Source organism: Ochotona curzoniae, unplaced genomic scaffold (assembly GCF_017591425.1).
Source record: "Ochotona curzoniae isolate NIBS_2020 unplaced genomic scaffold, NIBS_Ocur_1.0 contig_2754, whole genome shotgun sequence".
Taxonomy (NCBI): Eukaryota; Metazoa; Chordata; class Mammalia; order Lagomorpha; family Ochotonidae; genus Ochotona; species Ochotona curzoniae.
Window position 1 is genome coordinate 11565355 of NW_024465582.1, and position 25506 is coordinate 11590860.

Below are 25506 nucleotides of genomic sequence, written 5' to 3' on the forward strand. Positions count from 1 at the left end.
CAGGCCACAAGCAGGGAGCTGGATGGGAAGTGGGGCTGCTGGGATCAGAACCAGCACCCATATGGGATCCTGGTGCATGCAAAGTGAGGACGCTAGCTGCTAGGCCACCTCGTTGGGCCCTAAAGTTGATCCTTTGCTTCTGCGGGGGAGTTGGAGGAGGATCTTGGTTCCTGGCTTTGGATTGGCTGACTGTGATCATTTGCTTGAGTAAACTAGCAAATGGAAGAATCTCTCTTGCTCTTTCTCTGTCTCTGTGAATTCTTCCTTACAAATAAAAATAGTCTTTTAAAAAGAAAGGACTAAAACAACACTTTTATGAATATTTCAAAGTACTTATTACAGCCAGAGAAGCCCTGTATTGAACAGAAAATCAAACAGATTGCTATTGAATATGCAGGACTTAAAATAGTGCTGGCCTAGGGCCTGGGGCGGTAGCCTGGTGGCTAAAGTCCTTGTCTTGCATGAGCCGGGATCCTATGTGAGTACTGGTTTTAATCCCGGCAGTCCAGTTTCTCATCCAGCTCCCTGCCTGTGGCCTGGGAAAGCAGTCCAGAACAGCCCAAAGCTTTGGGCTCCTGCACCTGTGTGGGAGACCCAGAGGAAGCTCCTGGCTCCTGGCTTAGGATTGGCTCAGCTCCAGCTGTTGCAGCCTCTTGGGGAGCAAACCATCAGATGGAAGATCTTTCTCTCTGTCTCTCCTCCTCTCAGTGTATCTGACTTTCCAATAAAAATAAAGTAAATCTTTAAAATTGAATTTGCAATCCCCATGTTGAAGTTTACCCAGTTTGAACAAACCCAAAGAAGTACACAACTGTTTGCTTACTAGGTATAATTGACCTAGGGTTACATACCCACCCTGCAAACCGGTGTTCTAAAATATATACAAAATAATTGTGATGGAGATATAACCACAGTCACAAATGCTGGTAAGAAGGCACAGAATCGGAGTTGGCATTTGCTACAGTGGTTTTGTTAAGACAAGGAGCATACGCATCACATATCTGAGTTATTGGCTTGAGTCCTTGCTCCTTTTTGTCCAATCTGGCTTTCAGTTAAGGCACAGTATGAGTGGTATCAAGTGATAATTGAAATCACTGGTATCCTATCACCATGAAAAAGAACCAGAGTCCAAAGATCCTTACTTTCACCTGGCACACTGGCACAGTCCTGGATGGTCTGGGCATCTTCCACCACATGGAAGATATATTCTTTCTCTCCCTCCCTTTCTCTCTCTCTGTCTCTCTCACTTTTTCTCCTCTTCTTTCTCTCTATTTTATGTCATTCTGCCTTTGAAATAAATATTTTCAATAGCAGCACAAAATAAAAAGGAAAGAAATCTTTTAAGAATGGCAAGTTTTGCAAGGGAAATTCCATTTCAATGTTACTAATATTAAAATCTACAAATATAAAACAGATAGCAAGGAAGAGAAATCACAAATACATAGTTTGGAAATATTGCCTATGGACAAATTATAGACTGAGAAGTTAAACAGTTATTCCTGTACTAGATTCTTTTTTGTATTTATCAACGAAACTGTTAAAAATGAGAAAGGATTATACACATAATCTAATCTCCTTGTAATCATTTTAAAACAGATGTTTTAAAAAGAATTAATAGTATTTTATATAAGTAAATGCTAATTTTTAGTTACCAAAGGGGGATGTCCCTGGTAAAGGCTATTTGTAGTCACCAAGTTACAAGTCTGTGAACAACATGAAATGCAACCTAAAAACCATCAGGTGTGACTATGATTATAAAATGCAGATGTTTCAGAAACTAATGCTTAATTCCGTAAAGAACACATGATTTAAGAAGGAAACAAAGTCGAAATAGGAAGAATGATGGAAGTTACAATATTATAAAACATGTTCAGTAAATGCATAATTAGAAAATGTTAGTTACTGAAATTCTGTGTAATATCAGCATAAAAGATGCTGCCTCTTGAGCTTTCTTCATATTAATCTCAGTTTATCCTGAGTCTTTAGAGAGGTTTTTGTAATTTCACAGTTTCCTTCCTTCTGTATTGTAAGACACGGAACTTCATACTTTACAGTATACTAAGCACTCATCATGTGAACACGTCATAAAGAAGTCATTTGAAATGAAACAATCAAGATGTAATTTTGATTCAATTATTGCCCAGTGAATTTGGTCATGTTGAACATTTTCATTAAATATTTCTTTATTTCATATAAAATATTTTAAAAAGCAAACTAAGTCATATGTTGCCCTACACTTGAGTGTTCCGCTTACAGTGCATTTTTTCTGGTAGGCATTGCCATGGATACAGTGTTAATAAATTTGTTATTGAACAAAAAGAAAGGCTCTTATTGCTGTCTTCTATTTATACTTTCTGCCTCAGCAGTTTATCCAGTCAAATGACTTTAAATGCCAATTACATGTAATACCTTTGAAAATCACATCTCTATCCAAATCTTTCCACTGACTTCTCCAAATTGATATTTAAAAGCCTGCCTTATATTCCCAGCCATGTGTCACATAAGTCCTTTAAAACCTTTAGACCACAATAGAACTTTCTTTTTTCTCTGAGGACCTTTCAGTGGATAACAGCCCATTCACCCCACTCCCTCTTTTTATCCCTAGCCTGCTTCAGCATCTAAAATTACCCCATCCATTGAAAGACTGAGCAGATCAATTTCTGGCCTGCTGTCATCCTCTCCATTAAGTTCATCAATAAATCTTGTGTCTGAACACTTCCTCTTCAACACCTCAGTGTAAGCTACACCTGTGGATCCCCTGGATCATATCAATGATGTGCTACAGTCTCAGTGTCATTTCCCATCAAGAATCCAGGTGCCAGAGTAACCAGACAGAGTACTCAAAAAATACGAGCAAGAAAGATGTCATGATAACTTTTCAAAGATACCTCTAAATTTCCACTGCACTAAAGGAAATACACACACCTTCAACATTTACTTATTAGATTCTTATTTTTATTGTAACAAATGACTACAACCTTTACGTCCTAAAGCAATAAATATATATTTTTTTTCACAAAATTTACAGTTCTCTAGGTCTGACAACTCTGACTAGACTAAAATCCATGTATCGACAGAGCCATGTTCATTTCCAGAATTTAACAAGCTAAATCCACTTTCTTGTGTTCATTTTCCATAGTGTGCCTAGTTTCCTGGGGCAATGGCCCATTCCTTTATGTTCAATACCAGAAATAATGGCTTTTTCAAGTGCTATTTCTCTGAATTTGCTATAGGGACACCTCTCTCTTACTCACTCATAACCCCAAGAGCAGCTAATCAATAACATCAATTGTTCCTGCCATAACTTTGGATACAGACTCAAAGATTCTGATGTTCAGGATACGGATTTGGTAACAAGCATTTTACCTATGAGTTATTACCCACGAGAGCTTCCTATAAATCTTCCTGCATTTATCAAATGCATAACAACATATACCATCCTCTACATTGCACTCAATGCAATTGTAAGCATGGTGACTAAACACATAATTAGAGAGACAGATAGATTAATATCCTACGTGTCTGAACTGTACCTTTTGATTTAGACAAAAATGGTTTGCTTTACATCTCTCCATTTCCTCCACAAAATCATCATAAAACAGCAATTACTCAGCTTGGGGATTAACTTTGTTAAAAGAGATGAAATACTTAGGAGGGTGCCTTGGCCATGACTAACACTCAATAAATATTAGCTACAATCATAATCCCATTTTAATGCAGTTACCCCCCAGTAGGCTTTGTATTTTTTTTCCCATTTTCACTATGTGACCACTTAATTACCTTCCTATTCTTATTAGTTTGCTTTCAATTGTTCCTTAAAATTATGCTAGAATTACCTGCATCACTAATATACTTTTGACTTTTAGACTATATTAACTTGCTCTTTCAAAAATCTCTTTATTAATGAAATTTTAATCTTGCATCTTTTATTCCAATCCATAGGAAGTAAACTTCTCCAAGAAGCCTAATCAAAATTTTAAAACTATGTAAGGATTGTTAGTATGCTACTAACCCACATGAGGTTTAAATAATAATAATAATAATGAGGTAGAAACAATATGATGCAGTTCTGGAACATCAGTTTAATTTTGTTCAAGAATTCACATTCTGGCCACCCCATACATTGGTTAAATATATGATGGCTACAGACAAGGTTGTGCAAAGCCAAGGTTAGGGGCCAGAAGCTCCCTCTGGTCTCCTACTTGTGTGAGGTAGGAACTACTAACACATATTCCAAAGAAGCACTCAGAACCTCAAATAACAGCAAAAATGGAGTATATTTGAATGTTGGATGGAGGTGAACTTTTTATTGTAATTTTTCTAAAGCTCATGTGAATTCCTGAGGTTAAGAAAAGCGAAGCAAATATGAAAAGAGATGAAATCAAATAATGGTTTGTATGGGGACACCTACATACGCTTGCTTTGTGTCAGCCTTATTCTCTTCACGTCCTGAAGAAAGACACAGTGCATATCAGTTGAACCAAAGCATCTGTCTGCCATGACTTCCCACACATACTCAGCACGGTTTTGTAGGCATCTTCAGAGGACTAAAGTTGAAGTTCACCTACCAATCATGGCCAGTGGCAATGCTTGTATCTATACACATAAATTGCCAAAAGCACCCTGTTTTTTTTTTTTAAGATTTATTTATTTTTATCAAACAAAGGAGGAGAGACAGATGGAAAGATGTTTGTCTGGTGATTCACTCCCCACACAACCACAACGGCTGGTGCTGTGCCGATCCGAAGCCAGGAGCCTGGAACTTCTTCTAGGTCTCCCATGCAGGTGCAGAGCCCCAAGGCTTTGGCTGTCCTCAACTGCTTTCCCAGGCCACAGCCAGGAGCTGGATGGGAAGTGGGGCTACTGGGAGTAAAACCGGCACCCATATGGGATCCTAGCAGGTACAAGGCAAGAACTTTAGCGGTTAGGCCACCGTGTTGGGTCCAAAAGCATCTAGTTTTAACAATAAAACTTAGTGTGGCGATGGGAATTTGGGGAGAGGTTAGGGAAATCCCAGACCTTATGGAATTGGACCACAGAAATCAAAACAAAAACAAAAAAGTAAAGAAAATAAATAAAAACTCAATCTGATATTGTGATATAACAGACAAAGCTGCCTCACTTTTTCTTTTGCTCTTGTTGCTCAGCAAAATTGAAGCATCTTTCACCAAGGCTCCAGTCTGCAGGGACCTCCTTGCATCGGGACACTGACTCAGTGTGCTAAAGCCGCATCTCACACACTCCACGTGGGGCATGTTTAAAGAGCAATTTTAACCCCAAATCTTCCCAATGGGGTAGATTCTACAACTCCTTTGCAGTTAAATGTTGTATGTTTACAGCTTCAAGATGACTCTATTAAAGATTACTCATTGAAATCTCGACATTTCGATCTGCTTTTCTGTAAACACTTTGAGATGTAACTCATAATCGAGTATTTGTGAACATACAGCTTCCTCTACTTCCCACTTGGAGGAATAAACTACTGCATCCCTGCTACTTCTAACTGAGTATTTGCCATTTTCCTACAATAAATAGTCTCTATCAGCTTTCTTAACTGTTTTTTTTTCTCATGCTCATTAAATATTACTTTTTTGTAATTTGGTTTTATACACAAAAATTAAATGCTCTTTCAGAGTTAGTGAGTTCATTGTTCAACTTGGCTCAAATCAATCCCACCCATTGCATGTACACGATCCTTGCTGAAGCATGGTGATGGTGAATTTTTCTGGTTCATCTAGAGCATTTCCTCATTGCATATCTCGGAGGCTTCCAGCAATTATCAGTCTTTTAAAAAACCCCTCAAATGTCTGTAGAGCAGCTTACTTGCCCATGCTAACTCCCGTTTGTGTTGTCTTTTCTTCTCTCTGGTTTCATTTTGCCTTATCTAATTTGGTAATTTAATTCCAAATATTGTCCTCAAACACAGCAGGTTCCTTTAAAGCAATCCTCTTATCGTGAGTTTTAGAGTCAAGGGTTTGGTTGACTTTTGCCTGGACTGCTGTGGACATTCAAGTTACGCCTTAGTCTGAAGGTGAAGTGATTGCACATTGTGTGTTAGGGAAACCATTTAATGCTGTAGTAGTTTCCTTAGAAAGAGTCAATCCATATATACTTACTTAAGTTTCAAAAATGTTGCTCATCCAGAATGAGAAAATATTATGTTAAATAGACGTTACAACAAATGGAGGGCTATTTCAGGACTTTTAAGAACAAACACACTAGGAATAAGATGCTGTCACAAAGATTTGAGCTGACAAGAGTGAAGCCTCTAGAAGAGACAGGTGATGCTAAGTATTGTAGGATGGCTGACATGTGGAAGGGCACATGTCTGAAGAATGAGATGAAGCTGTGCCTAGGAGTGTGCATGCCGTGGCAGCTGGAACACATGTGTTGGTGCTTCTTCCTTTTAATCATAGAACAGGAAGATGCCAATGTTATGACACTGCACAATATGCAAAACAAAACCAATATAAAACTATTATTGCTTTGGTTACCTGGAATCTTAACACAGCAGATCTTAAATACACAGTTAATCTGCTGATGTTTTTTGTCTTCCTAAAATGTAGTCTTCTCTGCTTTATTTTGTATTTTTACTAAATAAGTTATTTCATGAATCACTTAAACAGCTCTTTAGAGCTACTTTGCACTGCAAAGAAATGGTTCATGTAAAACAATCCTCAATTAATGGACGTTTACATTTTTTTCTCTGTTGTGATTAATTACTTATGAGTGCAACAATACACATTCTTACACAGATATTTCTGGTAATACATGTATCAGATAAATTCTTAATGGCAGAATTACCAGGCCATATATTCACTTCTTTTGCATTTTAAATTATTTTTGGATATTAATACTGATAATGGATTGCAAAATTTCCTGTCATATATCAAACTTGAGCATTTTACATTTTGAAGAGATATATTTCACATATTCTATGACTAATATTTAGTGAACCAAAATTCTGTTTGTATTTTAATTTATCATAAAAGCACACTTTTTTCATGGTTTTTTTTTTTTTTTTTAAGAAATACGCACTTTCCAATACCACTGGACCCTGTTAGGCTTGAAAATCATGTCCCAGTTGAGTTGACTTACATTAATGTTCATCTTTAAAATGTAGAAACCAGGACCGCCGGGCCCACCGTGGTAGCGTAATGGTTAGGTCCTCAGCTTGAATGAGCCAGGATCCCATATGGGCGCCAGTTCTAATCTCGGTGGCTCCACTTCCCATCCAGCTTCCTGCTTGTGGCCTGGGAAAGCAGTTGAGGATGGCCCAAAGCCTTGGGACCCTGTACCCGCCTGGGAGACCTAGAAGAAGTTCCAGGCTCCTGGCTTCGGATAGGCGCAACACCGGCCATTGCGGCCACTTGGGGAGTAAATCATCAAACGGAAGATTTTCCTCTCTGTGTCTCCTTCTCTCTGTACATGTCCCTTTCCAATAAAAATAAATAAATCTTTAAAAAAACGTTGAAACCTCTAATATATATAAATGTTACTTCTTTCTAAGCTCTTGTTCTTGTGATTGTACTAACCGGTAGCAAGAAACCTTGATATTCACTTTTCTGCAGTTAATTGATTGGTTAAAATGAAGTTTTGAGTTTATCAACATGAGATGTATTATTCTTAAGATTCTTCATAATCACTTCTAAGTTCTTTAATACTTCAGTGGCATTTTATTAATTTGCAAATTAAAATGGTGTCAAAATATAGCACTAAATTCTGAATGTTAATCTGAGAAGCGCATAGTATTTTTCTTATTGGAATTATAACAAACTAAATAGTCAATCCTTTGCCTCTTAAAAACACATATTAAGCAATTACCTTTGTATTTCTTTTTGGTAGCTTTTGAAATTAACATCTTTGAAAAACGTAGTTAAGTATAAATTATAACACACAGTATAATGCTTAAAATGTATATTTAGTTATGTGTTAATGATTTTGTGAAAATCTTGGAATGTAAATAAAATCAACTTCATTACATGCACATGTATACATCTATATGTTTTATATGCTTCTATGCGTTTTATAAATTTTTCCATTAAGTCATTGCTTGTATATTTATGATGAAGATGCTTTAGTTCAAGCTACATCACATTTATCAGGTTGTTAGTATGACATAAGCAAAGCCTCTAAAACATTAAAATACTCAAAAGAAGTAATATAGAATGAACACCTTCTGAGGTTTATGCCTGAGCAATCAACACATCTATTTCCATCTTGAGTGAATATTATCCATGTTTAGATATTGCTCATGTATCTAAAAAAAAGCTCATTTTATAAAACTGACCTTGTTCTTTGACCCTGTATGATTATAAATTACTTTTCTCAGAAGCTTTACAAGTCCTATAGTGATTCAAATAGCACACGTGAGTGTAGGAAGAATGGACCTAGGATGTTAACATGTGATTCAAAGTGAATACCAACATAAACTTTCATTTCCTCTAAGTTTTCTGATTCATAGAGGGGGGAAAAAATGTTAAAAGTAAAATTGTTAGAAACACGTTTGTCACAGAAGAGGCTATTCTTATCACAATCCACACATTTGAGCTACCTTTTATCCTAAGAAGTTCCTTTTGACATAATGCAAACTCTGCTTCTTTTCAGCTTTATGCAATGCTAAAACGGGAGCCTCTATTTCCAGCTTTGACCACAAAGTCAGAAAAGGGAATGTGTACTGTATGATTCCAGCATTATTCACCATGAAAATGGTCAAGATGAGGCACACATTACCAGGACTGAAATGACATGAGAGAAAATTAGAATTCACTCACTGATCATATTCTATCTCCTAAAATACAAGCAAAGGCTATAGCCTTGAACGCAATATTTTCAAGAGGCAATTTTTACACTGCGGGGAGGATTAAACATAGCAATGTATTCTCCCTCCAGTATTTTTTTTAAATGTTAGAGAATTATCTGTTAAATAGGAGTGATTTTAAATGGTATCCATTGTGTTCTCAATCAAAAATTAAATATGCAATCAGCAATCGAAAAGAAAAAAGTTTAGAGTGAATCATTATGCTACTATTACTTGTATATATTGTTAAAATAAGCTGCAAGGATGAAACATGGTTTCTTTGGCAACCTTGTTTGTGAAGTTTAATCACTTTACAATGGCATGTGAGTGCTTTAAGAAGTATGTTTGTGTGTGGGTATGTGTGCAAGTTGAGATTTGGGAATGTAAGTGGAAGTGATTTAAATATTTTTTTTCTTTTCACAGTTTGCACACAAGTTACTTAAACCCTTATACACACATGTAACTGTGTGATAAAAATATGAAATATTTTTAAATGCACTTGTTTTATAACAGCACAGAGAAAGGTGTTACAACTGCCTGTCAGGTGAGAAAACAGATGGTGAAAAGTGACATCAAATGAATTTAAATCAGAGCAAAATTTACTTTACATAGAATAAAGTAAAAGGTAAAAATATCTACTGATGTGTGGTATTAAATGCTAAAATAATATTCTGTGATCGTGAAATGAATAATAGTAAGTGTTCTATTAAGGGTTCTAAAGTAATGGTAACCTCAACACATTTGTGCACTTTCAATAAGCAAAAGGTATTAAAAATCTTGAGGAAAATAAGCGATACCTAACTCAGAAAATAATGTACTCAGAGTTATAGAAATATAACTTTGAGGGGATGCAGCAGGCAGAAAATGAAGAGTGATGGGCCAATTGGGAGTCTGCTACACTCAAGCTTACACAAAACCCTGAGGCACTGATTGCTCACTGTAGCAACAGACATGAAACCACATAGAGAGGTTTGAAAGTTAATACAATCAAGGAAGACTAATCCCGGAAAAGCAGTAGAGGATGGCCCAAGGTCTTGGGTCCCTGCACCAATGTGGAAGACCCTAACGGTGTTTCTAGCTCTTGGCTTCGGATCAGCTTGGCTCTTGCTGTTACAGCCACTTGTGGAGTGAAACTGCAGCCAAGGATCTTTGTCTCTTCTTTATGTTACTCTGACTTTTCAATTAATATAAAAATAAATCTAAAAAAACCCCACAAATTAGGGATAAAATAATTGGAAGATAGACAAGCCGATCCCAGAAGGAGCAAAACATCTATAAGACCATCCAAAGAACGTAGAAGCAAGACTAGCTGTGTCATGTGCTTTGGGACAGTAAAAATTAGAAGCATAACTTGAGGTCTTGTCACAAGCCTTCAGAGCTACCACTGTCATCACTGGCTCAGAAGTGTACAAGTTGAATTTATCACCAAGATGTTCCAACGAAACATTCTTTCCAGAATGAGCATACAGACATGCTGCTAACTCAAAGCCAGCTACAGATTCTGCCTTGAGGCATTTGGGCTCCCAGGCTGCCATGTGCCTGTTTTAAGTGAGGCCACACCTATTGATCCTGGAGGTTGATTTTAATGCCATCCCTGTGGTACTGATTTATAGGAATGCAGAGTTTAAAGACATAGGGAGTTATAGTGACCTTCCAAATAACCTCACAAATCAGCTTCTGCTTCTAGGCACAGTTGTGTTGTATATATTTGGAGCCCCTACATGGAATCCCAGTAGGGCAAAGTGGGGCATAGCTCCTTCAGGAGTGGGTTGTAAGAGTACACTTGTAGAGGAGATTCAAGAAGGTAGAGGTGTCCTTATTGTGCAATGTCGATTCCACCTGTCAGGCAAAACCAGAGGTGGTTACCAAACCAGCCAAAGAAAGCAGACATATGACCTACGGACAGGAAAACCATAGCGTGACACTACCAAAGGCCCGGCAAAAGGAAAACGAGAGGGATTTCAATGAAATTACGTCTCCCATTTAAGGAATTAGAGAAAATAAATTGGAAGAAGTAGAAAAGGGAATATGTTTCTTTTAATTTACTTTTACCATTTCTATAGTTCAGAGTTTTAACCTCTCAAGATCCAGCCCAAGAAATATTTAGGTATTTATAAAGTGTCTAATGAAAATTAATTTTGAGTAATCATACCACGTCACACATTTGTAGAACAGAAAAAGAAAGAATTAACTCAACACATATTCAAATCTGAATGGCCAAAGATTCTAAGAAACATAACAGTAGCCAGATCAGAGTAATTGAAATTGCACCATGTTAATTAGAATGAGGCAAGTTATGTAAATATGGAATACAGACTGATATAACAATACCAGCCAATTTTAATTTTACTAAATATAAGATTTTTTTTCCTAGAGCATTTAGCACAAGATAACAATATTATTTCAGTACTGTGTGATGTCTTGAAACAGAAAAATCTTAGTTATGTGTTTTTATGCAGTGGTCCGGTGAAGTGGCAATGCGGTACTTGTACTGTTTTAAAAATTATTTTTAAAAATCCCATAAAATTAGAATATAGGATTATATTATAAAAGTGAGTTTTTATAGAACTCAGTGTGAAAGAAGTCCTTGTAGACTGTCCTGACAGTCTCATTATAATGCTTAATAATATTCTCACACAGCTGAATTTTAAATAACCAACCTATAAAGAGAATTTTCGAATGAGATGCATTCATAAATCAGTAGTGGCTGTTACCTGTGCTTCTCCATAAGTAATGACATTCTTAAACCTTCATAAAGATATTTTATTGAAATTCTGGAAAACATTATAATATGCTATAATATTCATCAAACATCCTTCAGTGAATTTGGGACTTCATTTTATCTGTAATTTCTGTTCTTGCTGATACATATATACATCAAAGTGTTATGTCCTAAAAAGCCTTCGAAAAAATAGCCCTCCTAAATCCTATATTTTCTATTTAATCTCAGAGTATATGAGTATGAATTGTATACATCAGCACATGTAAGCTACTTATATTATGGCATGCAATCAAATATAAAACTTACTCATACTCATTTTGTCACTGGAACCTGAATTTTCCAACTTCAGGTAGCACATAATTCATATATAACCATGAGAGTTGAGCTCAATAAATGTTAAAGTCTAGTCTTGATTCTGTAAGAGTTTCAACTACTATTTCAACTTTAAAATCATGAAATTTTTTTTAAACTGGGAAAATTTGTTTATTAACAAAGATGTTTTACAGTTTCATGGTGACGCGTTAGAGGCAGTTTATTGCCAACGAGTTCCTCATTCTGTAAAAATAATTGCTAAAAATGTGTCTTTAAGTTGAAACCTATTGGTCAATGAAGTTGATATCCAAAGCTTTCAAATGAATACTAATATTTTCCTTCAAAAAAATGAAAATTGTTGGTTATGGCATGATGGTTCAGCGGTGAAATCCCCACCTTGCAGCGGCCGGGATCTCTTACAGGTGCTCGTTTGGGTCCCGGTTGCTGTACTTTCTACTCGGCTTCCTGCTTGTGGCCTGGGAAAGCAATTGAAGACACCCTAAACCTTTGGGACCCTGAATTCCTTTGGAGACCCAGAAGAAGCTCTTGGCTCCTGGTTTTGGACTGACTCAGCTCCCACCATGTTGGGCAGGTATATTACAGAGAAGCTAGACATCAAATGATGACTATAACTTTGTAATTCTCCTGAGTATGAAAATTAGTTATACAAAACAAACCCACCCAATCAGTAGGAACTTCAGTTAGAAATGACCAAATGCAGGGATGTAGTTTGAAAATGCAGTCCTTTTCAACACAACTGTCGTTTCTCCTTCTAGATAATCCTATGGTCTTCTCACATTTATGATAGGTTTTGTAAGGTCATTTTCCCTTATTTAATCCCTAGAGTTTTGATGTTCTAGAGAAAGTCCTACCATACTTTGATTAGCCGTGGGCCACCTATATCTCTAAAACCCCTTCCCTACCACATTCCTAGGGGATCCATTATCATAAAGCTATTGCCTGTCCATAAACACACCCCACTTTCAATACATAGCATTTACATCACCTTGGATTTGGACTGCTGATTTGGTCTCTTGATCCTTTTTGCATATGGCAGGGGATTTCTATGCACCAGGTTTTTTTTAATAACTTATTTTGTTAGTATGAAAGACAAAAATCTGCTCTCCTGAATCATTAAGTATCTCGTTTATTGTGTAATTGGACTTGTCAAAAAAAATCTACAGTATTTCTTTATAAAATATCACCTCAATTTATTTCCTTGTTCTTATAAGTGTGAAAAAAGGAACACATCAAATCCAGATTTGTAGTCAACCCATAACAAGTTCGTACAAAGGGATCTAAGCATTTTTTCACACCCCAAGCTGCGTGTATAAACCATATGCTCACAACCATGGCCTGCTCACAGCCATGGGCTGCTCACAACTACTTTTTTTCTGATTTTTTTCTACTTGACATGTAATTCCACCTTCTTGAGTTCATTCATGTGTACAATTTTATGTTAGGTACTATATAACATAATTAGTGTTGGATATTGTAAGTTGCTTGTTTGTCCAAATAATAGGTATTTTTATTATGTTTTACACTCCTAAGCTACGTGTTCCAATCCTTATTTCTTTAACTCCAAAGGCAAACTGTAGTTTTTAAAATTCAAGGATTCTATATCTATCTTTATTTATACAGTTTTATATTACTCAAAACTATCAAAGTTTTCACATTTTTCTATGATATCTACCTTCTATAAAATGAAGAAATAGACATTGCAAACCTCTCTCCCTCAGAGTGTCTAATGTCTCCTGCTACAGTACAAGGTCAGTGTGGCCAGCTTTTCTTTCACAGCGAAGGTCACTGCGTTGGGAGTCCTGGGTGACAGGCATTCGGTTTACTCAGAACAACCAAAGGCAACAAGGTCAAAAGCAATCTGTGTAGTGTTCAAAACATTACATTTTGTCAAAATATAGGTCTTTGGGCAAGTTTGGAGCTCTAACAAGCCTTGATATATTCAATTAAATGATGATGCCTCGTTAGAAGGCAGCCTTCAGATTGTTAATAATGCAGTGAATTCTAAGGAGTGGTTGGAAACCACCTTATACAGTGAACTGCACAGCAACAAGTGGCATAGCAAAGTCAACACCTTAGAAGAAAACATTCACAATATTTTATTTTGTTTTGTTTTGTTAAATTTTCCATGATATACATGCTATTTTCCACAGAAAATATACAAACAGTTGGCAAATAGCTTTGGTTTCATTATCCTTCGTTGACAAATCATATGTGATCATATGAGTGAACTTTCCAGTTTTTATTTATCATCCGCTGTTCAGGAAAGAATAAACTTTGTTCAGTGTTTTAAAAAATATATATATTCTCCAAGACAAATGTCAGTTTATTTTATCAAAAATAATTAAATGAAACTGAGTACATACACAAACTAATTGTAAAACAAGATGAATGATAACAAGATATAAAGAGTAAGGTATATGTTGAAATGTCAGTGTGGAAACAGTGACTAAATTATGAATATATTCCCGTGGTTTGAAACATTTCTTGTCTTCTTCAGCTACAATTAAATGCTGGTAATAGAGTTTAACTACATACTTGGCAATTTCCCAGAAGAAACAAACTTCCTGTTTGAAACTTCAACCATGACCATCGTGCTATCAGGAGCTTCTGGTATTTTCATTTCTGATCTATCTCAACTTTCTTTCTTTGTGTTTTTAGTGAGTCAAACACTTCTCAAACTATTGTAATGTATCTTTTATTCATGTTCTAGTCAAGGAAGCTAAATATATGACTGTGCACAGCAGGTGAAAAATTATAGTTTTTGCTATTTTTTTGTTTTATTCTTTTTTTTTAAGATTTGTTTCTTTTTATTAGAAAGGCAGATATACAAAGAGGAGAAGACACGAAGAGGAAGGTCTTCCATCCAATGATTCACTCGCCAAGCAGCCGCAAGGGCTAGAGCTGAGCCGATCTGAAGCTAGGAGCCAGGTCTTCTCCATGTCTTCTCCAGCCAACTTCCTCCAGGTCTCCTACGCAGGTGCAGGGTCCCAAAGTTTTGGGCTGTCCTCGACTGCTTTCCCAGGCCACAATCCGGGAGCTGGGATGGGAGGTGGAGCCATCGGGATTAGAACTGGCACCCAGATGGGATCCCAGCACGAACAAGGCAAGGACTTTAGCCACTACTCTATCATGCCGGGCCCTGCTTTATTCCTAACATCAAAGATACTTTGGCATTGGCTGTAAGTTAGGAATAATCACAGTAAATAAATGTTCTGATTATAGAAAAACTGAGATATCAATAAATAAGTAAATATTGTGAGTGTCAGAAACATTAGGTCGCTGAAGTAAGCTAAGGAGATAGTGAATTAATTAAAAAGAGAGATTCTGTGGACACTCTAGAAATAGGACTGAGGGATGAACTGAACACAGCATTGAACACAAATAGGGAGTCACTTCATCTGTTACTGTTGGCTGATGACTGTTATTGACAAATTGCCAATGATGCTGTAAGAACAGAATTACGCCCGTAGAGATTGTGTCGTCCTTCTTTCGTCTTTTCCTCATCGTGTCTTGATCAGTTTAGACTGCACGTAAGGCAGCAAGGAGCTCTGCTTGTATGATCTTAAGAAATAGAAGCACTGAGAAGCACTCTATTTCTCAGTGTAATCATTAATGCTAACCATCAATATTTATCAAAATATTTTAAAAATTGATTATTTATTACAATTGCATTTTGTTTTGCTCTGCATATCACACTGGAGTTTTCAAATATACCCAGGAAATTAAACCATAGCTGCCTTATTAGCAGTGTGTCACTGATGACATTTCATCATTAACATACAACATCACATTTTGATGATTATCACGCCAATTTTTACATGTAATATTTTTGATATATGGTCTTTCTTACTGCATTCCACTGAAAAATGGTATACGGTGATTTCTGAGCATCATATTTAGTCAAGGATTTTCATGATTTGTAGTGATATGGAAAGTTGTTGGAGAAAAATAGCTGTGACTTTCAGGTTCTATATTTAGCACGTAAAGCTCTTACCTTGCCCACATATTGTGTATCTGTACCTGTGTACTCTTCCAGCAAGAAGAACTGATTCCACATCCACCCACGCTTGGTGCGATGCAACATTTTATCAGCATCTTTTACCGGGCCTGCTATCTTCTGGCTTGGAAAGTCACTGCTAGTCTTTTCTTGCAATGGGATGGTGTCAAATGTTTGGAACAGATACATCCAGATGACTAATGGCAGGCAATGGTAAGTCCTCATTATCTGTGGCTTTTGCAGGATGCCAAATTCAATGTTTGTCTCTTTTTCCTAAAGAGTAAGAAAGAAAAGATTTTATAAGGTTGTACTTCACTTTCAACTGCCTGTAAGCTGGAAGAATATTAATTTTTTTAAAAGTTCATAAATATTAGGTATGCGTTACTTTCTTATACGACAGCTGTGATCAAAGAGGTCAGCAGCATATGTTATGTTCACGGGTGGGTTGTTAAAGCAAACACTATGAACTTAGCGTTTGACTTGCAGGGAACTTAGTAAATTGTATAGGGGATGTGATTAGAACTCTTTATTTCGGTGTAAAGATGTTTAAATTCATGCTTATTGGAAAGATACGCAAAAAGTTTATGCAAAATGTGTGTTATAAACATGTTATGCACAGTCTTCAAAAATTTTAACTGGACACACATAGGAACCAAGGGAGGGAAGGAGTTACAGCTGATAGCGGAAATGTGGAGGGCCCCGCTGCTGGAACACCACTGCCACTACAGAGTGCGATGTAGGATGCGGCAGACCAGACCAGACAGCGCTACAACACCTGTGGCCCTCATGTGAGCTAGATCAGGGAAAAGCCAGGCTTGCTCAACTGTCCCTACTGGTGCAAGCATAAATCAGAATGGCTGAGGGTTGGTTGGGTTTTGCCACAGCATCAGCCAGCAGATGCTGCCACTGGATGTTAATTCTGTCAAGGTAAATTGCAGAACCATCTGGAAAGTGCATGATCTGGGAGTGGACCCAGGAGGGAGACAGCAGGCACCTCCCTTTTGGGTTATCACTCCCACTGTAGAGCATGAAAACCAGGACTGGGGCAGATCTAACTGGATAGAATAGCACCTGCCAGCCTGTGTGTGGGCAGGATAGTAGGCCTGGTTGGGTTGAATCAGGTTCCATCCATGAAGAGAAGTGCAGGTTCCATGGTCAGATCATGGAGTACAAGTATCAAAGCTTAGCCTCAGAGGCTCAGATGGAAGGAGCAGTGTACAGCAAACCCAGGTGCACATGGAGGATGTGGCAGTCCATCACAACCTACAGAGGACCCCTGGTACCACAACAGAGGATAGAGGACAGAACAAATCCATCAACTACCCTAGCCATGTGCTGGTAGCAAAAATCTGGGCAAACAGAGACTCTAAGTTGAACTATGTCAACCAGGGGATTCTGCAGCGATTTCATTGTGCTTGGAATGGTGAGATTGGCAGCAATTTAGAGTTGTTGAATTCTCAAAGCCACTTGAGAAGGTCCCTTGGAGCATGGCCCACATCAGGGACATGGGATGGGTGGGAGGTAGGGTGGGGCTTCTCCCTTTATCTCCTCCTTTACCCCAGATACAGAAAAAAAAAAAGTGTGGAAACAATAGTCTTACCCAGTTTCCTGTAGCCCTTGATTCATTGTGCCCTAATCAAAGGTAAAGATTGTCAAAATTATTTCAAAATTTTGAAAAAATAGCTGGAAAGTAAACCTTTATTACTTTACATTTTTTAGTTTTTATTTGGAAAGCAGAGTTTCAGAGAGCAGGAGAGACAGAGAGATCTTCCATGGTCATGTTTACTTTGCTCAACTGACAACAATAGCCATGGTTGTGCTGACCCCAAACTGGGAGCCTCTTCTAGTCTCCCTCATGGCTTCACAGGACACTTGAGTCTCCTCTGCTGCATTTCCAGGCTGCAAAGAGCCAGCTAGAAAGAACCTGGAACTTCCAGAATACAGATGTGCCCATAAAGGATGCAGGTGCTGCATGCCGAGGCTGTCTGTCACACCATGTAGGCAGCCCGCACAGCTACACTGTACAAACAATTTGGTGAAGAGTCTGCTGAAATTTCTTTAAGAATAAAGTCTGTGCTGTGAAAGAAAATATTGCTCACAATTATCAAACATTGCATGCTTATATCAAAACAATAAGAAAGGGCAGTCACCACGGATGTTTTCAAATTGGGTACAACGTAAGTATGGTGTAATTTGATTCAGAATTTTTAGACAATATCTCCCTGCTGAGATATAAATGTAGTTATTCCAAAATTAAAATTATAAGTTATTTGATCTTTCAGAAGCTGGTAGCCACTGAACCAGATCATGTTCCACATTGCAAATTAGTGATGGTACAGTTGTCAACGAGTGGCCTGAGAACGGAAGTTATAATTCTTCTCTCAATTTGGTAAAATACAGTAAAGCTCATAGGCAAGTAAGCCAGTTTTTCTCAAAGGAAAGTTTCTTCCAGGCATTGAGCTTACTGACAGATCTTGCAAGAGAAATTAGAGATTGCTTTCATATCTTCAGATGTCTTCTAAATAAGTAATATACTTTCTAGGAAATATAGTCTTTGAGAGGAAGCATCTAGCTGTACGACAGTGCCAGAGAGAGGCAGAACAATGTAAACCAGAGGAAGAAATGTGTGTCAGTTTCCAATGCAATGAAAAATCATTGTACAATTTTAGAGCTACATTGTCAGAAGTTGTGAAACTGGATATAGATTGGCAAATAGGTTATAGGACAGGAAAGAATCATGATTAAGAAGGAAGTGAATTAAGCCCATTTCTTTTTTTTTAAAGATTTATTTATTTTTATTGGAAAGTCAGATATACATAAAGGAGGTGAGACAGAGAAGATCTTCCGTCTGATGATTCACTCCCCAAGTGACAGCAACAGCCAATGCTGTGCCTATCCGAAGCCAGGAGCCAGGAATCTCCTCCAGGTCTCCCATGTGGGTGCAGGGTCCCAAGGGTTTGGACTGTCTTTGACTGCTTTCCCAGGCCACAAGCAGGGAGCTGGGTCGGAAGTAGAGCTGCTGCAATTACAATCAGCACCCATATGGGATCCCAGTGCGTTCAGGGTGAAGACTTTAGCCACTAGGCCACACCACAGGACCCAAGCCCATTTCTTTAATCCAGAAAGAAAGGATGATGACATACCAAGCAGTGGTTTGAACATCAACATTCTCAGAACCCTTTTGTCCTTTTATTATTGTCATACACATAACAAATTTTCACATTGTTTTACTTCTAATGACTTTCCTATCAAAATTTCTTGGAATAACCTTCCTTAGGGGAGTCACTTTTTCCAAACATACAGAAGGTCTACAGGCCCTAAAAAACTTAAAAAAAAAAAATTCCCCCACAGGATCCTTTATCTGGTACCTAGTGTGCAGAAGAGTGAAAACCCACAACTGCAACACCAGCATTCTATATCAGGGCACTGGTTTGAGCCTTGGCTGCACTGCCTCCAATTCAGATCCCTGTTAATGTGCCTGAGAAGAGTGGATTATTTGAGCTGGAATATTTGAGCTCCTGCCGCGACGAGGGGGCCCGGATTGAGTTTCCAGATCCTGGCTTCAGTATTGACCAGCCCTGAACAGTTTGGTCACTTGTGGATCAATTACAGGATGGAAGATCTCCCTGTCACTGTGCCTTGAGATAAACAATCAATAAAGCAACAAATTGATTAATTCAGTCTGAATTGAAAGTAAGAAAACATAGATTTTAAATTTTAAAAAGTAATATTAAAGCTTCAGGTTACAAAATTTGATGATGAACAAAATATCTCATACTAACAACACAGGAATAAGCCAGTCAATATTCAGTGTCATTGAAGGATATTTGGATGTATGTACTTCTTGGAATACAGAGGACAACCAAAATAATTTTGAATATTGTTAAGGATGAAGGTAAAATGTGTGTGTGTGATTTTTTTATAGCGATTTCACAATATCTTAAAAAATCTTAAAATTGTTTTCAATGTTTGAGTGACTCAGATTCTTGAAGGTTTTTTAATGAAACTATTTGAAGGAGCAGTCTGAGTGAAATTATATCTGGTAAACTATTTTTTTTAATGAATAGATCCACTTAAGTTTTGTTGCCCTTTGAAATCCACTCTCAGGTTTCCTGCAGCCTGCTCAGTGCTCCAGGAGAGTCACACCAGCAGACGGTCAAGGGCAGTAGAAGAGGGGTCAGTTCGTCCATTCAGCACACTTTGGGATGACTGCATTCCTTCATGATCAGCCATGTCTTCTTTCAGAGGACACTCCACTAGAGAAAATGAGGTTCTCTGGGATTGTATTGCACGTCCATGCTTGGAAGAATTCCGGTCATAACCATCTCTGGTTAGCCACTGAATCCTGCAGACACCATTTGCTACACCATTACCAGTGTGCACTTGAGGATGCTAGATGTTACCTGTGAGCACCTTGATAGAAAATCATGGGGGAACTTGGGAATAAACTAAATGGTTGAGTGAGACTTAGGTGAACTAAATCATCCACTTATGTGGAACACAGTTTCATTCCATGAAGCCATCAGCACTATGCAATTACTGTCTTTAATTGAATATGCTTGAATGTGAAATGCTTACTCCTTTCAAGATATTTTGTTTTTCTGTGAACAAAAGATTTTGGAACAGTTTATGAAAAGAATGAGACAGTCCATCAGAAAACTCCTCATAAGAACATTGGCATTAGATGCCATGTATTCAATTATTTTTTTTACCAAAGCTCAAACAATGAAAAAATTACATTACTCTACTAAATATTCAATCGTTTTAGACAGCCAGAAATGCATTTTCAGCCTGTAGTTTCCTGCCAGCCTGCAGCCGCAGAAATGAATGCCACATGCAAGTTAATGAGGATGTCAGAGGGTCAGCCCACACTAAGTACTTCTCATTTAAATGAAGACATGCAATATTAGAAATACTTAAGTCTACATAATACTTGACAGTTTTTTTTTTATTGAATTATCTCAGGAAAGAGATAGTTGAGATCTAATTGTTGGTCTCTTATGCCTGTGTGTAGGGAGGGCAGAATCAAATTAGGTGTGTGGGTCTGAAGAGGATGTGTTGTAAGGGAGGAATGGAAATGAAATAGCTACCTAAAGGCAAATTATAAAACATATATGCAGTCATTTATCGTAACTTCCACAGTAGAGATCTATGTGATAAATAAATATTAATGAGATACCCAATAAATTAATATAATTTTTTAAATTGAACTGCTTCAATTTTAATGACATTTTTTTTGGTTCATGTAGTAGCTCCAATGTCTTGAAGTGCATATTGAGAGAAAAGGTTTCATGACAAAGAATCGTAATTGTGTTAAGGCACAGCTCTTGGGGCAAGCACTGTGAGCAGCTGCTGGTGTCACCTGAGATGATCATATCCCAAATTGGAATGCCTCAACTGGATTTTCAGTTTCAAATTCACTTCCAATTCCCTGCTGATGAGTGCCCTGTGAAGCAGTAGATGGAATCTGATACTTGGGATCTCTTGCGTCCTGTGTGGGACTGAGTTTGGGACACGATAGCCCTGATCATTGCAGGAATTTGAGGCAGGAGTGAGTAGATAGGATATTTCTCTTGCCCCCCGTTCAAATAAGTAAGCTAAAAATAAAATATAAAACTGAGACAATTTGTAAGAAAAAACAATTTTAGTGAAATAATACATGTGCCTTCAGTAAATCAATACATGTGCCTCTTAATAAATCCCTTGAATTGCATTCAGCAGGTGATGATCATTATGATATTATCAAATTGCAAAAAGAAAGTGATTTAGGACAATATTTTATTTTTACTCAGATACTTTATACTATATTTGAAAATATATTATATTTGCATATAGCATTTATAAATATTTATAGCTATAAAATATATATACACATAAATACATCTATAAATGTTATTTATATGTATATATACAGTTGATGATCCTGGGATAATTTTAATTAAAATGTGATATTTGGGATGGTTTTTTTCTTTTGTCAAACACTGCTTTAAAAAATGAAATGTTTATATATTTGATTCTTCTTGATATTCCTCAAGACACATGTCACAGCAATGGCATATTTTTATGTGCTCTTTTCACATTTTATATAGATTTATAGTTGTGAATTTTCTTGCTGTGGTTATTTAAGCTTCTGAGTTTTTGGTCTTAGCGACCCCAAGTCTGAGCATAAGATAGTTTGTCCAAAGAAAGTGTTTCCTAGCGACCTAACCATCAGCAAGTCTCTTCATCATACATAGAAGTTTTCAGATGTTTTAAAACAGGTGTATCTGCCATTCTTTTCACTTGCTCTTTGCTATAAGACTTGCAACATCTATTTTCACACAAAGGTATTCTTTGTTACTGTGATAAAAGGACATACACTTGACGTCTCTTAATTTTATGGTAAGTTTACCATGCATTATTGCTAAACATAGGATCAAAGCTGTACAAAAGTTCTTTAACCTCTTCAAGTTTGACAGCTGAACATTTGCTCTCACAGAACAGCATTTGTTCTCATTTTACTTTTCTTTCAGCCACTGAAACAACCATCCTACTTCTCACTTTTGTGACAACTTAGTTACTCCATATGAATGCAGTTATGCCAAATTCATCCATATACTAAGTAAAAAACTCTCCCACACACTCTTTAATCATGACTCTCTTGGCCTTTCACCTCTTCAGTCCCTCCTCTCCTTTATCTCCTTGCCAGGAATCTGGTAACAGGCCCTCTGCATTTATCTTTCTTGTAAGATTTTGAAAACATCTCACTAGTGATAAACATACCCTACTCATATTTTGTTTGTGTACATTTTCCCATGGGCTTGCCTCTTGCTGGACTTCGGGATCAGCTTTTAAGTTACTGAAAGTAACAATTTTGCCAAATGCTGCATCTCTCCATAAAGCACCTTGTTATCCTTTAACACTTTGATGAGGCTTTTTTCACTGCTGGATGCAAGGCCTAAAGCCACTGTCATAAATTTTCTGCATATATTATGTTGATATTGCATTGCCCTTGCAGATACTTACACTCCAGTAGCAGTGAGACAAGTGCTAAAATCAAGTTACACAGAAAATATGCATTTATGTTCAGGCTGCATGACCATCTGCACCCAAATTCCAATGGAAAAAGCTAACTGCATAGTTCTTTGTAAATTTAGCAATGAATGGAGTTGATGGATATTTAGGCGAGATAAAGACAGAAATTTTTCAACATTTCAGGAGATTATTCCAGTAGCATACAGAAGATCTTAACATAGGTTGAAGTATGTGGCCATACACCACCCAAATTATGTATAATTAAGTCCTTTTCAGTTGTCCCTATGAATGTGCCGTTGATGTTTAAAAATGGAAACTTTTTAAACCATCTTATTGTGAATTACAATGTACACTAATCCCATGTGTCTTGCACTTGTAAATAAGAGAAACGGTATAGATCGAAACACACAGAAAAACAGACAAGAAGGAATTGAATTTTATACCATAATCCAGAAGACAGGAGAGATGAAGAAAAATGCTTCTGTACATCTTTGGGAGCAGTGTGGCTCTGCAAAAGCCTTGGCTTTAGCCTCTGGTCTCCCCTATTGTGGGAGAACAGCTAACTGTTGGCATACTTTGTTACACATTCCTAAGAAAAGCTTGCAATGTCAGTTGCTTCAGTAAAAGAAGAATGTAAAAGGCAAATGGAGACATGTAGCATCACCTTTGTATTTTACTAATTGAGGGAAAGTGGTGACTCTTCTACTCTGTGAATGAAAAAAACACCACACTATTAGTGAGAATTATTACAAAAACAATGAAACGATACTTAGGGTTTTACGGAATGTTGCTATGCTTGCATAACTTTTGACAGGACTCTAACCTCTATAGTCTCTTAACTTCTTTCCTGATTATTAAAATGGGAGTACAGCTGTGCCTACACTCGCATCATCAAATAGGGCATGAATATATATTGTGAGAGAAAAACACACTTATTTATTTTCCTTTATGTTTTCATTCACCAGGCCTTCTAGGCTCAGCATTTTCACTGCTGCTAGAAATAATTCATTATTTGTAACACATATGTTAAATCAACCTCAGATTCCAACTGATGAAGCAACTATTGTTCTCCGGCAAGATAATGGAAGTTATGACAGATTAAAGACACTGCCCATAATAGCACATTAAATAGGTAGTGAAAGGAAAGACAAAACCCAGGTTTGACAGCTGAGATCTAATAGTTGGAGTGACAACCAGGAGCTAGACCACAATTTCCTTCTATGCACACACATGTGGGAGGCCCCCCCCTTGATCTCTGCTGCTTGGCTCTGTGAGATGTCATAGGCACACTGTCTACCATGTTCCCCAGGGAAGCCCCTGACAATGGGCTTGGCTCAATGAGACCTCAAACTTGGCTGCCAAAATAGAAACGTGGAACTTGGAAGCAATACAGCAAGGACACAAACCAGAGCCTGCAATGGATGCTAGCACTGCAGGCAAAGGCCCAGCTCACCAGGCCACTGGGTAGGCCCTGAAGTCTTACTTTTTAAGCCTGTAAATGCAAGAAACTGCATCTTCAAAACTGCTACAGTTTCTAGATAAATTTTAGCTGATTTCCAAACTCTGTAATGAGTTAATACTAACTTCCCTCTATTCAATGTACCCAAAACTGGGCCAGGAGTGGAGTCCAGTGTCTAAAGTCCTCTCCTTACATGCATTAGGATCCCATATGGGCTCTAGTTCATTTCCCAGCCACTCTATTTCCTTTCCAATCCCTTATTTGTGTCCTGGGAAAGCAGTTGAGAATGGCCGTGTAACCGCATAGGAGACCCAAAAGAAGCTCCTGGCTCCTGGCTTCAGATCAGCTTAGCTCCAACCATTGTGGCCATTTTGGAGTGAACCAGCAGATGGAAAATCATTCTGTCTCTCCTCCTTTCTGTAAATCTGCCTTTCCAATAAAAATAAACCTTCAAAGTACCCCAAATTATCCTACACTGGGCCACATGCCTTACTTCAAGAATTTATTTATTTTTTTTAATTTTATTGTTGTTTACATTGTGGTGCAGTTTTATAGGCGCTGGGGATTCCCCCCTCCCCTCCCATACCCCTCTCCCCATGGTGGATTCCTCCACCTTGTTGCATAACCATAGTTCAAGTTCAGTTGAGATTCATTCCTTGCAAACACATGCCTAGCATAAAGTTCAGCGTCTTATTGTCCAGATAAGTTCAGTGGCCTCTTGGGGAGACCTTCTCTGGTCTGAAGGTAGGGCTAACAGAGTAAAGATCCGGTCAGTTAAAAGCCCCAACAAGACCTCAGTATCAATATACAACATTATGTTATTTTTTGAACCTGTCATTGATACTTCAAGAATTTAAATGACGTCAATCTCTTTCTGACTTCAGGTCAGTTCCTGCTAATCTTAAGTCTTGAAAGTTTAGACTGACACCCAGAATGTCTCTGCTCTAAGTAACACCATTTGAGTTCATACAGCAAGCCAACTATCACAGTTGACTTCCTTTTCCAGGGCATTCCTGTGCCACACAATTTTACTGAGCAAATACAAGAAATGACTGTTTAGTAAATCATAATGGTTGGGGCCAGTCCCATGCTGTAGTAGGCTAATCCTCTTCCTGATTTGTATCCCGGCTGCTTCACTTCCGATTGAATCAGCAGGTGGAAGAACAGTCTGTCTCCTTCTT

At 37.6% G+C, this 25506-nt stretch overlaps 1 protein-coding gene across 1 annotated transcript in view; it reads right to left on the minus strand.

The window, feature by feature from the left end:
- Nucleotides 1–25506, minus strand: part of CDH9 (cadherin 9) — a 60976-nt gene that overhangs the window by 19595 nt on the left and 15875 nt on the right. Inside the window, exon 2 of the mRNA XM_040977323.1 lies at nt 15850–16125. Coding sequence (XP_040833257.1) covers nt 15850–16077 — 228 coding nt within the window. The 5' untranslated portion in view covers nt 16078–16125. The remainder of the gene's footprint in view (nt 1–15849; nt 16126–25506) is intronic.